Source organism: Lagopus muta, chromosome 5 (assembly GCF_023343835.1).
Source record: "Lagopus muta isolate bLagMut1 chromosome 5, bLagMut1 primary, whole genome shotgun sequence".
In the NCBI taxonomy this organism is placed as follows: Eukaryota; Metazoa; Chordata; class Aves; order Galliformes; family Phasianidae; genus Lagopus; species Lagopus muta.
This window is the reverse complement of record NC_064437.1, coordinates 59268812-59290532: the sequence shown is the minus strand read 5'-3', so window position 1 is coordinate 59290532 and position 21721 is coordinate 59268812. Positions and strand designations below refer to the sequence as shown.

The 21721-nt window shown below is 40.4% G+C and overlaps 1 protein-coding gene across 1 annotated transcript; it reads right to left on the bottom strand.

The window, feature by feature from the left end:
• Window positions 1–464: 464 nt before the first annotated feature.
• On the bottom strand, window positions 465–14912 carry LOC125693691 (pancreatic triacylglycerol lipase-like). Its single transcript, XM_048945886.1, has 13 exons — window positions 14835–14912; window positions 13738–13786; window positions 11933–12087; window positions 10531–10656; window positions 9051–9185; window positions 8067–8175; window positions 7054–7173; window positions 6724–6846; window positions 4648–4763; window positions 2851–2980; window positions 1531–1642; window positions 943–1105; window positions 465–824 (listed from the first exon to the last, which is right to left on the bottom strand). Exons 1-13 carry the CDS (start codon window positions 14910–14912, stop codon window positions 465–467), a joined length of 1776 nt encoding a protein of 591 aa, XP_048801843.1.
• Window positions 14913–21721: the final 6809 nt, after the last annotated feature.

Sequence of the window (21721 nt, the reverse complement as noted above, 5' to 3'; positions counted from 1 at the left end):
ATAATAAAAATGTTCTCAAGTTTGGGAGGGCAGTGTTATAGTAATGCAAACACTGCAGCTCAGGCTTAACTTCAGCATCATCAGAATTCCAACGTGGGGAAGTTTTGTATCTCAGAAAAGAATATGGTATGTTCCCTACACAGGGAGAATAACTATGATCCTAAATATTTTTCTAATGTAATTTCCCTAAAACCATGGGAGGTCTTAAAGGTCTTTGCCCTTTCGAAGGGTGAAGTACAGCTGGAAAATTCAGCTTCATTGGTAAAAAGAAACCTGTTACTTTGAAGGCTGCCAGAAAATTTAATATCCTCAATAGTACATTATTAGTAGTACATAAAGAAGGTACCCATTCCAGGTACAAAGAAAGAGCCTCAGCTCATCCAGTGTTCAGCAGAGCTCAGTAGAGCAGGTGATTGAAAATGGCAACCATCAAATGTCTTTTTTTGAATGTGCGTTCAGCTGTCCTACTTGACAGGTGGCAATCTGTGATGCTCGAGTTTCTCAGGATGTACTGTGCAACTTCGTACACAGTCCCAGCTCCTAAGCAGTCTTTTGGATGTGTTGCTAAAATGCTGTTCTTCAGGGAGGAAGGCTGGTGTAGCTCCCCTGTTTGGATACAAGCAGACAGCACTGATTTTGAAATAGAGATTTTGTATTGGGCAGTGTAAATTTTCCATCTGTGCTGGAGGAGCTTCACCAATAGTCTGGCTGAAGCAATATGGTTTTCCATAGCCAGAGCTGTGGCGTTTCTCCCCCAGCCCTAGCAAAGCATCAGGGTCTGCCATGTGCTCGGCTGCACGGATCCATGGCCACAGAACGCAGACCTGGCAATGGGAGAAAAATGTGAGGAAATGGTTGTCAGCACAATAGGGCTTTTTCTATTTCTTTTTTTTTCCTCCCCAGAGCCACAGAACAAAACACAATTAGGCTGTATACTCACACGTTTCCATCTCCCCCAGATATTATTATGACTTCTTCTGCTCCCATACAGCCTTGGTGTACATGACCTAGATGCTTACTCCAGCGAAACTCAACTTTTGAAATGTTCCCAGAAATGTCTGTATCAATATAGTTCAAGTATGTGTTGCCTGGCTTGAAAGTTCCCCTGCCAAAAGAAAAGCACAACAATGAAGCATGCAAATGAGTCAGTTGTTTCAATTCCTGTGCCTTTCTGACTGCTAACATGCAATGGTCACATGATTGTACATCGTTCAGCTTTGCCATTTTTGACTTGTGAAGACACGTCTGAGACCGGCAGTAGCCTCCCCTTGAGCCACAGAACTCTGCTCTCACCCTCCTTGCTGTGCTAACCTTTGTCTAGAAAGAAAAGAAAACACACAGAAAAGAGAGAGAGAGAGAGAGCAGCAAGCACATTTTGACCACAATCTGTAGCATGGAGACCTTTGACCGCTGATCAGCTCTTTCATTACCAGCGTAGGTCACAGATCACCTAGCACAAGATGAGACCTAAAAAGATATATTATAAACTCTGTATAATAGCAAGTTTTCCCCCAGTCATGTTGCACCTACTTGTCAATTGTGTATTTCCTCCTGATCCCATTAGTTCCAGTCAAGGCTACATCTATATTTCCCTTCATGGTTTCTGTTGCAGATAGTCTGACACGTATCTCTTTTCGCCAGCCTTTGAAAACAAAAGGAAGTAGATGGTGGTTGTGAAGGGGCTTCTTTCTCTCATATGTTTCAGTGTTTTTCAAGGAGAGGAGAGGTTTGCACAGATGTGCTTGACAAATACCTCTGTCTTTATTAAGGCAAATGTCAGTTCTATGTGATTCTGGTGATAGTAATTTCCTCGACAGTGGTGTAAACTACAGTTCTAACCTTTACTGGCCTCCTGGCCTTGCTAAGTAATTTGCTTTGGGCTACCCTCCATGCTGCCTCTCTTTTCAATTTGTAATTTCTTGCACTTTGGAGAATTTGGGGGGGGTCTCACAGGTGGTGCTTCAGCTCTGAAATAGGAAGAATTATAAATTTTCTTAAATCATCTTAACCTCAGAAGATCCTGTAACATCCGTGTCATCCCAAGGCAGAAGCATAGCCTCACATACAGTAGTGCACATTGATTCCAAGTAACCACATTTGGAAGTTCTTCTACCAGCTTTAGCGTGCACCAGTACAGGGGAATCTCTTTCACCCACTTCGGGCCGTGCTTTATATAAGCCCAACAGTGCAGGTGATGACATCAGTGTATTCATTCAGATTTAAGGAATGCCTACTTTCTCTCTGCTCATATTCATTTTTTTTCTCTTTTTGCTTTTCTCAAGATGAGACATAAGATTTTTTTTTTGTACTTAGTTTAGCTTTTGTATTCTAGTGCCTACTGAATGATGTTCTCAAAGACTCATGTGTCACTCTCGGAGTTCATCATCTGGGATGGATTACATCCTATTTACAAATTTCCTTATTTCCCAGCTCTTTCAAATTAATCACAATTAAAATTACACTTCCTTATTACCCCTTGTCATAATGACTTGATGAGCTTTGCAAAAATGCCCTGAAATTATCTTGTTTATAAGGTTTTGTCCATGACAACAACACAAGTTTTTTCCTTTGAAATTTTGCACTTTCAGCACAACATTCCTCCACCTCCAGCTGTACAGAGCTTTTGAATCCACTGTTCAGTTAACAAAATTTGGCAGGGTTTCTAAGCCACAGGCATCAATTTCATAATTATCTCGCCCTTCTCCAAACAGAGCCGTTATTCCATATTCCTAACATATATAAAACTCCAGATATTGTTCTGAGCATCTCTTTCTCCGTTGGATTTCTGTAGAAATCTTACTGTAGACTTCCTTGCCACTCCTAATTCATCACCCAAACTCCAGCACTTACGAGCAAATGGAGGGTGGGGTCCTGTGTTTAAATAAACCTTTTGCTGTTCCTTTTCAGTTTTGTGAGAAAACACATCAGCATAATGTCCCATCAGTGGGCATCCTCCCTTCCGGCATGGGAAGCAGGCTCCCTGGAGAAAAACAAGTGTCTGTTACAAGATGTTATCCATTTTAATTCCAAAGCTTAAAGTACAATAAAACAGGGTGTTTCAGTCTTTTTTCCCTCCAGTTTATTTGAAAAGGTGTTTTTTTTCTGAGTTCTTAATATATTTTCAGTATTTATCAGAGTAGTGGAGAAAGGAGTTGAGGTGGTCAGCCTGCTTGCTTCATCATGCAAAAAAAAAACAACCAAAAAACAATCCTGAAAAAAATGAGTTGCAAATCTGGCCTGATTGTGTTTCTGCAGAGATCATGAATAAAGGCCTTACTGTATGCAGTATCTCACTGCCTGATCTATGACACAGGGAACATTTTTATCTACCGTAGGGTCCACTGAGGTGGCCTCATAATTGTGGGGTGGGTATCACACTGGCAAGGAGGTTCCAGCTGAGTGTCTCATTCAAATGGCAATGATATTTAAGCATATGAACACCGAAGATTGGGGCTGCATTTTATTTGCTCTGTCTGCTTTTTTTTTCTTCTGTAAAATCAATCAGACTATGTGAGTTGAACATTGAGATGAGGGTAAGCATGTATTCAGTTTCAGCTGAAAAAAAAATCTTTGTGATATTCAGTTACTTGGAGGTTCTTTAAGAAGTTGGATGTGTGGATCCTTGGGTATTTGAGCACTAGATAGAGCATCATCTGTTGTCTATTCTTCAGCTGGCAAAATCATTTCCCTCTCATTGCTAAATTGCACAGGGTTCTGGTTTTTATTCAAGACCCGAGTTACATCAGACTTCCAAGTTATGAGACAAAATCTCTACAAGTAACGGCAACTTCTCAGAATGTCCTGGGTTTATCTGGGATAGAGTTGATTTTCTTCCTAGTAGCTGGTATGGTTCTGTGTTTTGGATCTAGGATGAGAATAATGTTGGTAGCACTGACGTTGGCGTTGCTGCTGAGCAGTGCTTATACAGAACCATGGATGTTTCAGCTTCTCGTGCTGCCCTCCCAGCAAGGGTTTGAGGGTGCACAGGGAGCTGAGGGGAGCACAGCCAGGAATGACCAGAAAGAAGTCCCATAACATAACATATCCATTCTATATGGTGTCATGCTGAACAGTAGGACTGGAAGAACTGGCTTTGGGATTGCTGCTATGTGGGGACATCTGGTGGTAACTAATTCCACTGTGCATCATTTGGGGCTGTTTTGTGTGTGGCACTGCTGTGCTGTATAAATATTTGTCTCCTCTGCTCTAAATGCTGTGGGTATTTACTATTGTTTACAGATGTTTAGCCATTGACAAAATCCAGTACCTATCCTCTTGATGATGGGTTTCAGCAGGTTTGCATAGCACTGGTTTAAGCAGGCTGCCTTCAGCAAGCCCAGGCCCCTCGCTGTAAACCTACACAGCTGAATCCAATCCTTGCTAGCCTTCTTATATCTTCATCTTTTTTTTTGTAACTGCTTAGAGTGTGCACATTTATTGTCTTCATTTTCTTCTGGATCTGTTCTGGGGTTTGCTGCTTTTATATTTTTCCCATTTTTTGGCTGTGAGGATGAGGGCAGTCAGTAGGCCTGCAGAGCCAGCCTTGATTATATCACCTGGAGACCAGAAGCCATCTCAGAAATTACTAGGGAAAGAAGAGCAGGGCTGTAACCCTACCTCCTTCATGAACACATACCTGATACTCACCGATATAAAAGCTCGGTACGTTTCACACTGATAGCCAACAAATCCATTTGGAGTGATAATACTTTCAGCATAATACTGGAGGCTTCTTTTATGTCCACATCCAAAAGATCTATATGCTGGGAAAAACCCCGTGCAGATAAGATTAAAGGTGCGTATCTACCATAAAATCCAGGCCAGAACAGCATATATGGGTCTTTATGGCACAAAGCACTCTTGTGTCTACATCTGTCTTTCCGATAGAGAAAAGCAAGGTGCTGTCCACGTGTGTGCCAGGTGAAAGCCCATGGAGGTGGAGATGCACCTGACAGCCCTCTCACAGCCCCCAGTCCTGCAGTGCACACACTTGACTGCCTGAACTTTACATGAGAACAGAGGAGAATTTAGCAGAATTTCCCTTTCATATTTCAAAGACTGGAATAATTCATAGTTGCAGCATTTGCAAAACATGTAGTAGTTACTATGAAGTAGTTTTCATTTGCTTACCATTATCACAACATGGTAATTTGTAAAACCACAGTTTCCACTCACTTCTAGAATTAAAGATAATTATAGTAATTATTTTAACTTCAGTGGCTTTCAGTGTTTTTAAGCTCTGAAAAATGTGCGGTCATTTGACATTGGTGATTCTGTGAAATGCTCAGAAAAGCAAGATGCTTGGCAGCGTGTCCTCGATTTTGTCAGATTTATTTGAAATAAGTGCATTTTGCCCTCTGAGAGAAATTTGTGAGCTGCTAATGCAGAGCAGAAGAAAGTGTAATTTGTATTCCTTGTTATAAGTACTGTCTTTATTAGTCTGAAGCCTCTCCTTTATAGAAGCACAATATACCAATGGCAAGCTATAAAAATAGGCTCCACTCTGCTGCAGCGTGGGGGGACTTTGCTCAATTATAGGGTGATGTCGTGGAGGCACTGAAGTAATTGCAAGGAGGCACAGTTTCTAGTGAAATCAAAATTTCACCTATAGTTGCTCATCAATAATCATGCATCTTAAAGACATGCTGGTTGATGTTGACCAGGTATCAACTGGTCAACCCTTTGTTCTTTACACAGAGGGAAAGAAGAAACAAACAGAAACGTATTTTCATCTGTGTTTCTCAAAAACAACCTGGATCATCAAGGTTTCCTGAATTTCCAGAATATGTTTTCTTTATAGTTCCTTCTTTCAAACCAATTCAAAAGAGTCTGTGCTTTAAATTTAAAAATCTCAGCCCTTATGGTAAGCTTACTTTGTGCTAGTGCCAGATTCACTTAACATCTACACAAAGGAAACACAATACCTCTCTCCTTCTCGCATCAAAAGCTGTAGAAAGAACTTACTAAATAGCATTTCTAAAGCACTTTTTTACATAAAAGCACTGCATACATGTAAATATTATCAAACAGAAGAGATATGCACAAAGCAAGGTTAATATGAGAGGCAGGAGTTAACACTGTCTCTATTTTTAGGAGCTGCATGAACAACCCACTCCATCTGCTTGTGTTCAGTAGAGCTGGGTTTGATTTTTATGACAAAACGTGGAAGGAAGCATAGTGAAATACTTAATTTTTGCTGAAAAATTGGATGTTTTTGTGTTGTCACTTTTGAAGGTGTTTTGCCTCCAATTAATTCTGTGCATAGCAGCTTTCCATCTTGGTTCCTAACTTTTCAAACCAGTTGATACCAAGCATTTTTGAGAGCCAGATACCTACTAGTGGTTGAGATTTCAAAACATGTAGCTATGAATAACAGGTATTCTTATTTCTATAAGCTAGGGTTAGAAGACAGGATTTGGGACATCTATTTTGCTTTATCCCAGAATAACTGTTAGTAACTGCCCAGCTTTCTTTGGAGAGCATCAGCTATCAGTTCAGTAGTCATCTGATCATCTATGTTTTCAAGCTTGTGCTGCTCCCTTTGGAGACACTAAAGCTGCTAATGATATGTCTGATGGCAGTAATACTGGGATGAAAACAGTCATTTTTGGATTATCCGAATCTAAGATATTTAATTAATAGATGCATTCAAAAGGCTTTGCCTTGGCTCAGCCTTTCAAGACGCAGTTCTAATGAGGCATTACTTCTTTACAACATACGTACTTCTCATAAGGTCGTTGATGTTCCGAACTGCTGGAGGTACACGAAGCTGCCTGCATCCTGGCATTTTCTTCCCACCATTTGGGTAAAAATCCAGGTGGCCACAAGTCTGAAGAATCCCAGGAGCTGAAATATGTAGAATCATACAATGATGGAATGGCCTAGGTTGGAAGGGACTGGTAGCCTCCCATCAGATCAGCTGCCCAGGGCCCCATTCAGCATGGCCTCGAGCACCTCCAGGGATGGGACATCCAGAATCAGTGGAGACTGATCACCTTATGATATGCTGTAGTCTGCCTCTGAGTATGCACTGACCTTTATGTAAAAACTTACCAAAGTCAAAGAAGAGATGACCAGCATGAGTGTGAATTATATCAACAAATTTTGCATCTGAAGGATCCAGCCTAACCACTGGGGGAGTGTACTGGAAAAGAGGTCCAGCTGGATCCAAACCTAAATGAAAGGAGATGGGAATAATAACGTAAATAATAACTTTACTTATTTTCTAAGTGTGTCATTGCATTTCCTTCTTAACTCCTCAGGTAAAAATCTATTTTGTGTTGATGTGTATGTGTGACAGCCAGAAAAATAACAAGCCAGGTTTTAATAGAATGGTGTCTAGAGGCATTGCGGTGCAGTAAAAATTGGATGGATGGTTGGCTTACTATAAGGGAATAATGTCACAAGATGTGGTGGCTATAAGTCTGTTTTGTTTCCTTGGTGTTTTCTTGCACATCACTGAAAGATGTTAAATTTTGATATGTTACTCTAAGCTTGCATATTTGTCTGAGAACTTTTATTTGGTCAAAAAGCTATTGTTATTTGCAATAATGACACAGTGGCATACAGTGAATACATAGACATACATAGTGATGTATAGTGAATGCAGGGGGTTTAAAGTTTCATTTCAGATTTTCAATCTTACCTACTGAAATACTATGTTGGAGTGGACTCCTGGATCCAAACATGATAAAGAGTTGCTAATGTTACACAAGTCTGTTATTTCACATGTTGTAGAGTATATTCTTCCTGCTCTCTGGTATTGCTAAAGACTATATGCAGTGTGCTCTGGGGACCTGTGCAAAGTAACATATATTTAGCTCCAATAGGGAGAGATTTACCTTCCTGTTGCAGTTCAGCCTTTCTCAGGGCTGTGACAGGTGACATGAAATGAGTGGCATGGGATAGGATGTGCAATGGCTTCCTTTGAGTGATGTCGTGCTGGCTGTACAGTTACAGGAAAGCAGCACAGTGTCTGTAACATATTTGTTAGGTAGCAGTGACTCTGGTTCTTTTTTAAGCAGAATTAAAATATAAATCTTCTACAGTTGAAATAGCTTCAGTACCTGTTATTCTTCCAATGCCAGGTTTTCGTCTCCCTGCCTCCCCTGCAGCATGTGCTCCAAGACTGTGGCCAATGAAATGAATGTTGGCAGGAGAGTATCCATAGTCTTTCTGTGAAGATGAAAGGAAAATAAAGAAAACTAGGGTACTAAATGGGAGATGCGACCCAAAGGCATTGCAGCATGCCCTCGTGTCCAGAATGCGATCTGTATGCACTGGGAAGGGCAGGTGATGAAGGAGAGTGCTGTAGGTGGGAAGTTACTGCTGTGGGAGGTGGATTTGTACCAAGGTGTGGAAGAGAAGTTGTTCCCAACTCACTCTCTGGAGACAGTAACCTCCACTAGGATTGGGCAGTTTAGATAGAAATTAGGAAAAGGGAATTTGGTAAATCACAGAATGACTTGAGTTGGAAGAACCTTATAACCAATCTAATTTCAACCCGCTGCCATAGGCAGGGTTGCCCCCCACAATATCAGCTGCCCAGGGCCTCACCCAAACTGGCCATGAATGCCTCCAGGGACGAGGCATCCACAGCTGTTCTGGACAGAACTGCCAGTGCCTCATCACCCTCTGAGTAAAGAATGTCTTCCTATCATCTAACCTAAATCTCCCCTCTTTTAGTTTAAAGCCATTCCCCCTTGTCCTGAACATTGCTCTCACAAGTAGCATTACGCCTATCCAAAAGGTGAATGACTCCTCTGACTCTTCATATCCAGCCTATACCCCTCACCCTGAACCTGTCTGTTCAGTGGCTACAGTCTGTTCAATGGTTTTCAGCACCTTTTTCTATGCCATGCCCTCCGGGTGATAGCTTTGTGCTATCTGGGTTCTCCACCACCCAGATCCTGAGGAGCATTTCAGTTTGTGCAGGATTAGAGACCTTTTGTAACATTTTCAGCTGTAGTACTGCGTTCTGTACTTTCTGACTGTGTTGTATCAAATCTAAAGATGACACCGATCCACTGGTATTCATGTTCCACTTGTACCTCAAGCAAGTTCACAAGATAGACCAGCTCAGCCCCCACAATGCGGACATTGTTGACTGCATCCGTGTACAAACCACTGGAACCACCTCTCCAGTCAGTCAGAATGCAGTTCACATCTTCAACATAAAGCATGAACTGTCAGGGATAGAAACAGAAGGAAACAATCGTGAAGTACAACACTTCCAGGTTAGACACAGATCATAATTAGTTTTACTCTATGTGGGGATCTCCCTTCAGTTCTGTGAGTTCTGATTTTTGCATCTCACTCTAGCAGAACTGGCATACCGCTCCTGTCGTGAGTGCTGCTTTTACAGAAGCCTGTGAAGCATCAGTGGGCTCCAACCTGCGGGCAGAGAGCAGTGATTGCTCTTGTCAGTGGGGCTGAACCCCACTGGTGAGCAGTGAGGATAAATTGAATCACAGACTATCCTGAGTTCAGAGGAACCCATAAGGATCGTCAATTCAAACTCCTATTGAGGATAGGCACAGGTGAGTATAGGTTTATCCTCAGGACTTGTCTGGTGATTAATTTTGAAAGAAAAGAAAATTATACTGCTCTGAGGGGATTCGATTTAGCAGTGTGTTTTTCTAATAATGTCCTAGAAACTCAAATCTTATTCTTACTCAAATCTTACGCTCTTATTCAGAAAGTTGTACTGCAAAATGATGCCATATGCACCTGCTGTGTTTGTGTGACTGGTAAATATGCACCTTTTCCCCATAACTGCTACAGAATCAACACAAGGAGGCAGAATGGAGGTAGATTTGAATGCTGCAGGTTTGACACACAGCAGTTTCAGTTGTTTTCTATGTCAGCTGCTGTTATTAGTTATAGGGGATCAGCTTATCTTAGTGCCTCAGTTAGAAAAAGAGGAAAGAATGATTTATTTTTTATTGTCCAAGCTGTAGTCTTGAAAATGTATACATTTGGATCATCTAATGGGATTCACAAATTTGAGTTCACGTGCTTGAACTGTTCTGCCTACAAATTCATCTCAAACAAACGATTCTATTTAGACACTTCAGGCAGGGGAACTTTCTGATGGCTCATTCTGAAGCAATTTCATTTTTGAAGTATGCCTAAATAAAACCAAATCAATCTGCTGAACAGAGCATTTTGGTTTTGGTAGATCAAATGCCTCACTAAATCTGAAATGTTTAGCTTGAACTTTTGCTGAGGTGAGAAAGTGACTTTTTCCCCGTTATTATTGTCAAGGAATTGAAAATCAATCAATTACAGTTTTCACCACAGGGGTGAATGCAGCAAAAGGGCATTTAGCAAGAGGCTAAAGTGCACTGTGCTCATAGGTAGGAACAGGTCAGTCTTGTGAAGCTGAACTTGTTTCTAAGGTTCCCTTTCATGCATTCCCAGAATTAACAAGAAAACAGAGAAGTAAGTTCTAGATGGGAATCATAAGGCAGTTGATTGGGAGTGTGTGTGGATCTTTGCACTTTCAATACAAGTATGATGGCACCGTACTCTGCACATGCTTGCTATCCAGGGCAGGTCTGCTCCAGCAAGGTGGCCGTGTATAATGAAGCGAGTTTTCCTGTATGCTCGAAAGTTTGAAGTTTTGATAGTTGAGGGATTTGAAGCAGAAATTTTCTGTGCCAAAACAAACAAACAAAACATCAACAATGTGAATGTTCTCTGCCACTGCACACCGATACAGGGCAAAGTAACCCAGTAGTTCAGGCTTAGTTCTCAAATCTGAACAGATGGGTCTTGTTCCTGATCCTAAACTGCTTTGCTTGGGAATGTTAGCTAATGGCTTCAACAACATTAACTCCTAGTTAATTGAACTAGTGATACTGACATCCTTTCCTCAGTGCTTTGAGATACATTGGCACAATGTGTTGTGTAAATAATAAGATTTTATGAAAATTGGTCACAAAAATAGAAATCTTCTGCAAGGCTGACTTTGACTCTGTGCACTTTTATCTTCCTTCCTGTTTTTCTTACATAGGACTTTCATCTCTCATCTTTTCATATCTTAACGATAACCCAGACAACATGAGGAAGGCCATGAGGCATACATCACAGGCTTGGGGCTTTATCAGGAGCTAAGGCATTATTTTTGTTAGCAACAAAATTCTGAATAACGTGTTGTTTTGAAACTTGGCACTTAGTTATTTTTTGTTATAGTTTGGCAAGTTTAAAAAGATTGTCGTGACCAAGTTAGCACACATAGACCTTCAGCAAAAGATTGATTCAAGTTAAAACTTCACAGGCTCTCTTTAGTTGGAGATGTTGTGCTTGTTCTGAGCTGACTCAGAGAGTTATTAACGCCTCTATTATCTGTGACTGCCATTTATGAAATAAAAAAAAATAGAACAAGCAAACAAAGTAACAGTCAAGTTTTCTTCAAGACAACCAGAGCAAAGCAGATTCTTTTCATTTTTTTTAATATTATATTACTTCATTTATCCTTATGCTTTGCCCAAGTCAAATTTGCAGTGGTGGTCATTCTCGATTTTTTTCCTTTAGTTTCCTCTTCTCCTTTCTAACTTTCCTTTAATTTTTCATCCAGCATTCATTTTTTATCCATTCCTTTCCATCTCCGATAAATACTTTTACTTTCTCTTCCAATCTTCTATTATCTTCTCTACGTGCTTTTAGGGCTCAGTGTTGACCTTCACATGAGCAGAGTCTCTGAGACCAACGTATTGTTAAAAGATGTGTGTGGGCCTGCAATATATTTTTCAGCTGAGACATGGGACCAAAACTGAGCTTTCCTTTTATACTGCCTTGCCTGCTTCTAGATTTATAATGATTAAACTGTAACTGGATTTGAGCCATGTACATATTGTAGAATACGGATCAGGGCCTCTGCTGGGAGACCTACGAGTAAAGGTGTAGGAGAGAAGAAAGAGTTTCTTACTTGGGAGTTCCAGATGTTGTTCCTAGTGTAAAGGTGGAAATTAGTGTTCACAGCTGCTGGAGAGCTGGGCACACCTGCTAGCTCTCTGCCTGGGATCCCAGACCAAGGGGGATTGTCAGTAAAGCACCCAAGCCTGTCATAGCACACTTCCTTTCCTGAGGAACATGAAGAACAGTGTCAGTGCTCTAGGAATGCAGCAGGCCAGCTTTGACCATTGACAAGAAGCTGACAGGGCAGTGTTAATAGCAGGGAAATGGAAAATGGATGGTTCAGATCAGCATGGCACATGTGTTCATTTACATTATGGGCTCTGTTGTGTTCTTGTGCATCATGAACAGCCTAGAAGCTAGAGCTTCAGTCTAGAGCTCACCTAGAGCTTGGTGAGCTCAGGAGAAAGCATGATTAATTTGTCTAGTATATTATTAAAACAGCCACCAGAAAAAACAGACAAAAAAGCCCTGGATCCTTTCTGTGTTCTGAGAACAAACCAGCCTCTGCTGCCAGCTCAGAGTAGTCCTTCATTTTGTTCTAATGCTCCGGGGTTCATGTAAATTGTTTCTTCTTTTGCAAAACACACTACTAGTTGCTCTACCACTTATATAAACCACCTCTCTTAAATTTTATCAACATAAGGATTCAGTGGAAGTGATGATGTCAATAGGAGGAGAGGAAATTACCTCACGTCTTGCCAGAGGAGGTTCAGGTTGGATATTAGGAAAAACTTGTTCTCTGATAGAGTGATAATGCACTGCAACAGGTTGCCCAGGGTGGTGGTGGAGTCACAGCCTCTGGAGGCTTTCAAGAAAAGGGTACATGTGGCATTGAGGGATGCAATATAGGGGGCAATACTGGTGGTAGGTGGAAGGTTGGATATGATGATCTTGAAGGTCCTTTTCAACCTTGATGATTCTATGAGTCTATTCTACAATTCTGTGAATCTAAGTGCAAGCCTGGAGCACAGCACAGCCCAGGGAAGTGTCATCTGTTCCTGTATGGCAGGAGTTTCCCAATTTCTGTGATGGCTTTAATAAAATAACAAATATGACAAATGGGTGTTGCCATTAAATGCCATTCTCATCCACCATGATAGCACAACAGTTGTGGAACTGCAAGTCATTTTTATGGTTATTAAAAAGACAATGAAGACGAAGAGAAGCTACTGTCACCGTGCATAGCTGACAGAACCAGAATGCATCAGACCGTGACTATTTGTAACTTGGTACAAAATGCAGGGTAGGGCACCATATATTGGAAATACTTTCAGAGGAGGAAACTCTACAGAGCTGTAATTTAGGACTTCACTAGAAATTCTGTCATTTTCTTTTCCTCTGATGCTAGGGAACTTCTGGATTGTATTTCACTGTTTTTCCTTTTTGTCCCTGTGCATCCATCCCAATGGAATTATGCTTTCCTATTGGTAAGAAGATGTTTGAGACCAGGACTATTTTCTTGTTGTCTGCATGGTGCTGTGCAGTGTATGTGCCTTGGTTGGCAAAGTGTTGTGGTTGCCATAAATGCTCCTGGTTGGTCGGCATGGGTAGGGAACACTTCTGGAAGAATTTTAGAATCCATTATTACATAACAATACCTTTCTAGTTCCCTTTCTGTTTGCTGCAGAACCCTTTAAGGAATTAGAATGATAGGTTAAATAGGTTTAAAAGGCATGACAGAATTCATTACTGCTAATGAAGAAATCTATGACATCCATTCCGAAACATGTTCTTTTTCTAAAATGTAGTTATTCCAGAGTAAGCTGCGCACAACAGTTTTTGCTGCTTATGGACTTTATCAGCTATGTGTCCTACCTTTGGCTGCATCAAGAAGAAAAAGAGTAGTGATCCATACTGTAAGCACCTAAAGCAAAAAACCAAAACAACATAATTCAAAGTTAATTAAAAATAAATCCAGAATTCACCTAAGAGTTTCCTTGGTCCAGTAATAGAAGTAATAGTGACCGCAGAAGCAATTCAGGCATTTAATGAACTAGAACCAAAAGAATAAACATTTCCTTAAAGATAGCAATAGCAAGAAAATACCTTTGAGATTCTTTGTTTGCCATGGAACTACTGAGTATAGAAGATGTCCTCTCAGCATCTCTTAAAGATTCCCCTCTGACCTTGACAAACAGAAGCTTTTTGACCTGTAGAGCTGCAACTTGTGTGCAAGTGAATGAATTTTGTAAGGGATTTGCTACAACATTTTTTAATAAAGTTTCTCCTAGGCTTTAAAAGAAAAATTACTCACATGAGTGCTAATCAGTGATTGTGTTTTAAAAGAACAGAGGCACAATATCTGCATTTCCAAAACATGCCAATAGCAAAGATCAAAACGAGTTTTCAAGACTGTCATCCTTGTACACTTATCAGTACTTGATCACTTAATCACTAGCTGATACATAAACATCAGAGTACATGGAACCAGCCATGTTTCAGGTAAAGTAGGGCATGTATTTTATGAGTAATCTTAGTCACAGTAACTTATCTTTAAAGGAAAGATGAGGAATTACTGAGGTACCATTAGTCAGTGAGATAACACATGTAGAGTTTGACGTTGTAACTTGTTTTCTACACTCTGCATATTAACAAGGTGTGCAGAATATAACATGGACAAAAGAAGAAAAGTAAGAAGGGCATGCTTACTATGCTGTGGATGTTGACAGCTCATCCTTTGAAAACTCTGGTATCAGGCTCTGATCCTACAATAAGTCCTGCATCTCCTCCCACCACAGTCCCCGGGAGCTGGTAATTTGCTGTTAGGAGCCAAGAGTTCGTCCCTGTCGGACTCACTGCAGATTCATGCGTGTCCTCCTTCCACCTCCTCTGCTCCACCGCTCACAAAATACCCCATGCCCACCATGATTTGAGTCCCTCAGATACTCTTGGCCCCTGTGTATCCCATTTACCTTGGCAAGGATCAGGTGAGTTCTTAGAGTCCGCCGTGGCTGATTGCAGCAATTGTAGGAGCCTTTTGGAGCAGCCATTGGAAAGCGGGACAGCTCTGGGCCCACCTTCTGAGAGGACGCTCACCCTCCCACCACTGTGCAGCATCTGTGGCTACACTGCCTGGTGCCAACAGAGTTATCGTTGTGTCAGGAATGCTAAGATGTCAGGAACCAGTTTAGACGAGTTGCTGTGAGACTCCGCCTGTTTAATGCAAAGTTTCAAATAGGGTGTTACTGTCATTTGTCAGTAATTTAAAGCTAAAAAGTACAGGGAGGTGGGATGCAGCCTTTCAGCATCAGAAGTGGGGTTTCTACCATCAGCTAGGTGCCCCATCTCCATGCAGTGCTGAGTTGGGCTTCAGGCTGACTTTGCTACAGCCATCTGCATGATGCCTGAGTCCCAGTATTTAGGATCCTGTTCCAAACTTCTAAAAGCAAAACCATCCCACTTAGACCTGTTCCCTGCCTTAAATATTTCAGTCTTAAGCAAACTTTTCAAATTTGTATTTGACAGATGATTACAGCGGCACGCGAAAAATGTGTTGAGAGATCAGGTAGCATGTATGTTTTCAAAGTATAAGCTGTTACTTGAGAAAAATCAAAGAGACATATGAAAAAGGGTTAAAAATGTAATTGAATGCTCTGACTCCTCTTCTTTGTTCATCTTATAGTTATCTCAAATGTAGTTTTGCTAGTGGATGCATTACTTGACTCTTCTTTGAGAAAATGACAGGAGTGCTCTCCAAGAGAAAACAGTTCCTTGGACAGGTTGCCACCACATCCAATTGCCGTGGATCATCATAATTAAACTGTATTAACTGCAATCAATTTAGTTTTTAGTTTTTAGATTTACAACATCTTTTCACAGAGAACAGTCACACTACTGTCTACTGTGGCTACTGTGACAACTGCCACACTATCATGCTAACATTTCTGATCAGACCTTCCTAGAAATCTTTGTTCCTCTATGTAGATGCCAATGCGTAACTCACATCTCAGCACTTTAATGCAAAATCCTTTATTGGATTACTATGGCTCCTCCTAAGTAAAGGGTGTGCAGGAAGGGGAAACTCCCTTTTTTTATAATCCTTTCCACTGACTCATGACTCTTATCTCCTATCTAATGTATAGATATATGAGAGGGGTTTGAGTAGTTCTAGGGGGTGCTAGGTTCAAAATAGGGTTCAGCAAGCAAAAGTGCCAACCGGTCTTTTAGAAGAAATGAAAAAAGAAACAAAAAATCTACATGTAAGTTATCGCAGGTCATCTTGGTAGAAACTGGATTTGGTGATAGCTTAAGTGCTCAGATCTGTGATGCTACAGTGCACGGTATTTTCAGATGTGTTATATAACTTCAAAGTAAAGGGAGTGAATGTTTGTGTTTTTGTCTGTAAGCATTAACAGACAAACTCAGAAAGGATGATTCAATAGACCCCACAAAGCCCCTCCGCCCCCCCAAAATTAGTATCTAATCTACATAACCTGCTTCTGATTTAACTCTACCAACTATAATAATTTACCTTCACATATTCACCTATCACCCATAATCCTGACTTTGTTCTATCCTCGCAATTTCTTCCTACTTCAGAAGTGTACTGCAGGAGTAGGTCACTCAAACTTTTAAGGTAGTCTATTTGGTTTAATAAAGTATTATTGTTACTTCATTCTCATAGATCTTACCTATAACTGGAGTATTTTGGTGCATGTTCCCTCTGGGGAGGTAAAGAAAATTGAATTATCCATTACAGTAAGAATCCTTTCTGGAACCAAAACCTACCTCAACCCCCTGCTGCTATGTGGACTTTAACAGCAGCCTGATGGGGAAAATTTCATATCACTTACAAGATTTGGTGACTTTGCCAAATTAACACTAGAGTGACAAGGTGGTTAGGTCTCTTGGTTTTACCTAGGATGCAGCATCGCTATCCTAGTCCTAGATGCAAAGCTGTGCTCCACAAAGTCCTTGTAGATAATCATTCCAGCTGGGAATTGGAGCTTCACTGCTATAGGCTTTGCTCAAAACGTGAAGGGGATGTTTAAGAAAGTTCATCTGCCTTGTTGCAGCAATCAGATGTGACAGCTCTCCTCCGGTGTTTGAGAAGAGGTTGCTGGGAGGGCAAGGTATTCGTATTTGTACCCAGAAGACAAGCATGAAATGGGTTTTTCATGCTCATTTGCTAATGCCAGGAAAGCTCATAGCTCAGCAAGATTGCTGGTTGTCAGCACTTCCCTGTCAGCTTCTGGAAGTCTTCGCTGTAATTGGGTTAACTACTTCAATATTATTTGCCTTGGTTTTATAGAACTCATTCATGCACCCATCTTATTTCTCAGAGAACTTAGTTTTTTCCCTCCTGTTCCAGAAGTACTGGGAAACAAACTTCTTGTTCCACTCAGCGAGAGTAGATGGACATCTGTCTTTGCCTCTCATTACCAAAACCAGAAAGAAAAATTCTTTCTGTCTTAAAGTTTTATCCATTCATTTTTGATTTCTCGAGGGAACAATTGGCTGAATATTCTTTCTTCAGCTTAGTGCAGTCTCCTGAAACCTCCCTTCTGTCGCAACATGTGGAAACTTCTGTGATCAGGGCATTGCATATAATACGACTTTAAAGATAGGACTAAAGGGAGAAATCCTTTAAGTCATTGTGCAGAGCTGCTCATGCAGTTTTTTTATTTTTAATCTTGAATTGCAATTGCAACCACACGTCCTGTCTTAGCCTAGAGAGTAAGCTTTCTGGGTAGGAACCTACCTGTCTACTTCTGTGCACTGTGGGGTATGTAACTCAGTTTTGGGGAGTGTATGAATAGTTTTTATTATTAGTGCTAGCAGTAATGTAAAGGTCACCTTTTTCTGGTATGTCTGCTGTAGGATTGTCCCCAAGGAAGCAACACTTTTACTTCCTTAAGTAAAAACTTAAATACTACTAAGAATTCTATTCTTCCCAGTCTGCTTGCCTGCTGAAATAGAAATGGATTACTGTTTGATTATCTGCTATTCCTTCATCATGATCCAGCTTCTAATATCTTTATTAATGCTAATCTCGTTGGGATCACTCAAATAATAAATATTTCTTAAATAGAGGAAGAGCACCACATGTAAAGTTTGACTTGCTCTGTATTCTAATACGATTTAAGCCAACAGTTGTGTGATTTATTTATACTTCCAATGGAAGCCTACATTTTTTTCTTGTATTTCTCCATGTGAGTCTAGAGATACCATAAGATTTGATCTGTTACGCTTCTGAGTTTTGCTCCGTTTTGTCTATGTCAGAGAGTAGAGATAGGCATCTACTTTCAGTCCTTGTACTGCTTAACTTTCTTTTGGCAAAATTCAGTAACATCAAATTTAGATTGAAAAAAAAAAAGGAAAAAAAATGATACTTTCAAAAGGCTGATTAGCTATCGATAGTGCAAAAAGTAGTGAAAGACATCCACAACTTTTGTGATTTTCCATAACAGGCATTTCTTTTTTTCTCTTATCAGCCATTTACCTTGAAATTATTGCATTGGTACTTTTTGAAGTTGGAAATTAGTTCAAGAAAAGAGAGTTAAAACCATATAAAATGGATCTCACAGATTCATGGAAAAGCCATAGCTGTTCTCAACAACGCTGTTGTAGGAGGCTATGCTAAATGAATTGTAATTGATCATGATGAACTTTGTTACACGCTTTAAGGATTACATGGAGTGGTGGAATAGATGCTCTAGCTGAAGGTCTTTGAATTTGTATTTCTAAATTTTAAAACGTCTTAATTAAACTTGGTGGTCATTAGTAGCATAGAAGGTTATCCTTGATGAGATAACTGGGAGAACTGTCTGCACACACGATCACTGAAACACTGAGCCTTTAGAAACATTTCTAGACTTTTTTTAGTTCTTAATTAATGTTTGCTTGAAACAAAGGCAGTCATGTTAAATAACAATAACTTGCAGGTTGACTGGCGCATTTTCAGTATGTTGATGAAATTCTTATCTGTTTATTTCTGGAAGTCCAAAGACTAAAGGTAAAGACACAGTCATTTTGTACTTTCTAGCGTTCTGCCAGATTTCTGTATATTTCAATGTTAGTTGGGTATTTAAATATCCTTACATCTCACTTTTCTCAGTGTTTGTAGTTTTTGGAGCAGAGCACTCCATGCTGAAAAATGAATGATAGTGCCAAACAGTGGTAGCAGCTTATGCAAGCCATTAGCTGCTCTTAAATAGAAACAACTAGTTTTATAACCATGTGGCTTCATAACAGGCCTTTTATATTGTATGTGGCCTTGTTTATGTGGGTTTGGTTGCTATTTCACAAGCGCTGTTTTTGTTCCTCTGCACTTCCTCTAACTTTGGTCCTGTACAGGTTGACGTAAAAGTGTTGCTATGTTCGTCTCACTATCTTTAGGTTCTTACCTACTTGTTTGGCAACCCATGTAATGATTTAATAAAGCTGTGTATTGTTTTTTCGGCATCCTTTATCCTGCACCATGGGTTTGTGCATGTCCCTGTTTTACCTCTCCTCCGGAGAGGAAGTTTGGTCTGGGAGCACTATTAGAATTAAATCAGGTTTTAACAGAAGCATTCTTGCCTTCTGCTGTTTTTGGCACAGCACTTATTTTTGCTTATTTAAGAGAGGCCAGCCAATACAGGGAGGGCTGTGAAGAAAAGTAAGTAATTTGCACTATTTTCCTGTAAATGCACTGAGTGAGCTGCAGGATGGCATCTTTTTGCCTTACAGGCCAGTTGGATCGGTGTTTCATCAATAGAACTTCAGAAACACTGAGCATTACCATTAAAACTTTAAGCCTTTTGATTTTGAAGCCATGAGGATCAGAGATAATTGTTCTTTAAATACAGTGTTGAAAAAAGCTATCCCAAATGAGAGTGGCGTGCGGCATGGTCACAAACTCATTTTGTGTGTAAGGAGTGTGGGAGTGGAATGCTGCCATCAGCCCAGCATGCAATATACAGAGGCATTAACACGATGATTAGATCTAAATAAGTCTAACTGGAATATTTCTTAACCTGAGCCCAGCTCCGCCTCTTTTTGCCATCAGCTGAAGTTCTTCCCATTGCTTTCAATAAGTGAAGGCAGAACCAGCATTTCAGCATCGATTTCAGTGCGTGTACAGTTTGGTTTGTATTTGAGGTGCACAAAAATATCTGAAAAAATGTCAGGTATCAACATATTTTCAGAGATCTGTTACACTAAATACCAAGTGTGAAGAACTGAGGAGTAAAAGCACCCAGGGCTGGTTTGTGTGTTGGTTCATGCTGCTGAGGACAAGAGGTAATGGCCTTAAGTTGTGCCAGGGGAGGTTCAGGTTGGATATCAGGAAAAATTTCCTCTCAATGAGTGGTGAAGTAGTGGCACGGGCTGCTCTGGGAGATGGGAGAGGCACCGTCCGTGGGAGCGTTCAAGTACTGTGGAAATGTGGCACTGATGGACATGGTCAGTGGGCATGGAGGGGGTGGGCTGACAGTTGGGCTGGATGATCTTACTTGTCTCTTCCTTAATGATTGCATGATTCTGTTCTGGGATTCTATGAAACCAATTGGGCAGTTGCAAATGTTTGTCAATGATTGCAGTCTGCAGGCCTTGTTTTCACAGAGCAGAGTCTGATTTAGTTTTATGAAAAGAAATAGCTACTTAGATGTTTTTATAAATTACTTCTTAAACATTGTGTGTTAGATAAAATCTTCCAGTGACAACAAAGGTCTCCTAAGCCCTCAGTTGTCCTGTCTTGTGATGAATATAGCACAGGTGTTCTGGATGTTCCATGTCCCGGAGGGGTTGGTCACCTAGGATGTGACCAGTCCAACTGCAGTTTGAGTTGGTTAAGGTTAATGTAAAACATCCAGTGTCCAAAGCTGGAATTATCAACAGCCATAAGAGGGCAGAGCTGTGCACAGGACAAGCCATGAGTGCTTAGGGTCTTTGGTTTGTCCTTTATAGATGTTCTCAGCTGCACCCTTTATTCCATTGGGATTTCATCACTGCAACTGTTATCATATCTCACCTTGCAATATAACTTTAAAAACTTGTGAAATATAATGATTGAAGTTGTTATTTCTTTTACGCTGTAGTTCTGCCTGTGTCTGCTATAAACATTCATATACCTCAAAGTGAAGCAATATATACTTTCAGAGAATTGATAATGATAATATATTTCAAAAATGATTCCTTTGTGAACAGAATCATGGCCTCATTTTCTTAGAGGGCCCCTTGAATTGCTGAGAAATCCACCCAAAATTAGCTGTGTTGATGTCTGAATACCAGCATCTTTATCCACAGCTGCAGTTGATTTGCAGAGACACTATGATCCCTAATTAGACCTAATGATTAATCTATATTATCAGCCCCAAGAACATGTCCTGGTTCCTATGCTGGGGTCTGTGCTCTGACAATGTGCTCCTTCTATGCAAGGATGAGATCCAACATGCAATAACTTTCTTCATAAAAACAAAAAACAAAACAAAAAAACCAAATTGATGCTAATAGGAAGCCAATAAGCATAATTACAGTTGTAGAAACACCTCCTGCTGTAGAAACAAATGCCTGTATGTGTTTATACAGAGTAAAACTCAGGAGGTAATACAGAGGGCCATGAAACTGAGGGTACTTTTGCATTCACCTTTCAGCTCCAATTTATAACATTATGTCCATCATCCCATTGCCAGTTATTTGCATCACAGCAGCACCTAGAGGCCAGCTCCACTCAAACATGAGAAGGAAAGATCTTGATGCTGGTGCATCATATTAAAAACATATGAAAAGTGGTTGCATTTTTTTGAGGGTTACAAGTAGACTTCATGTAGATGAGTAATACTTCTCCTCTCACAGAGACTGAATAATAAATCTAAAA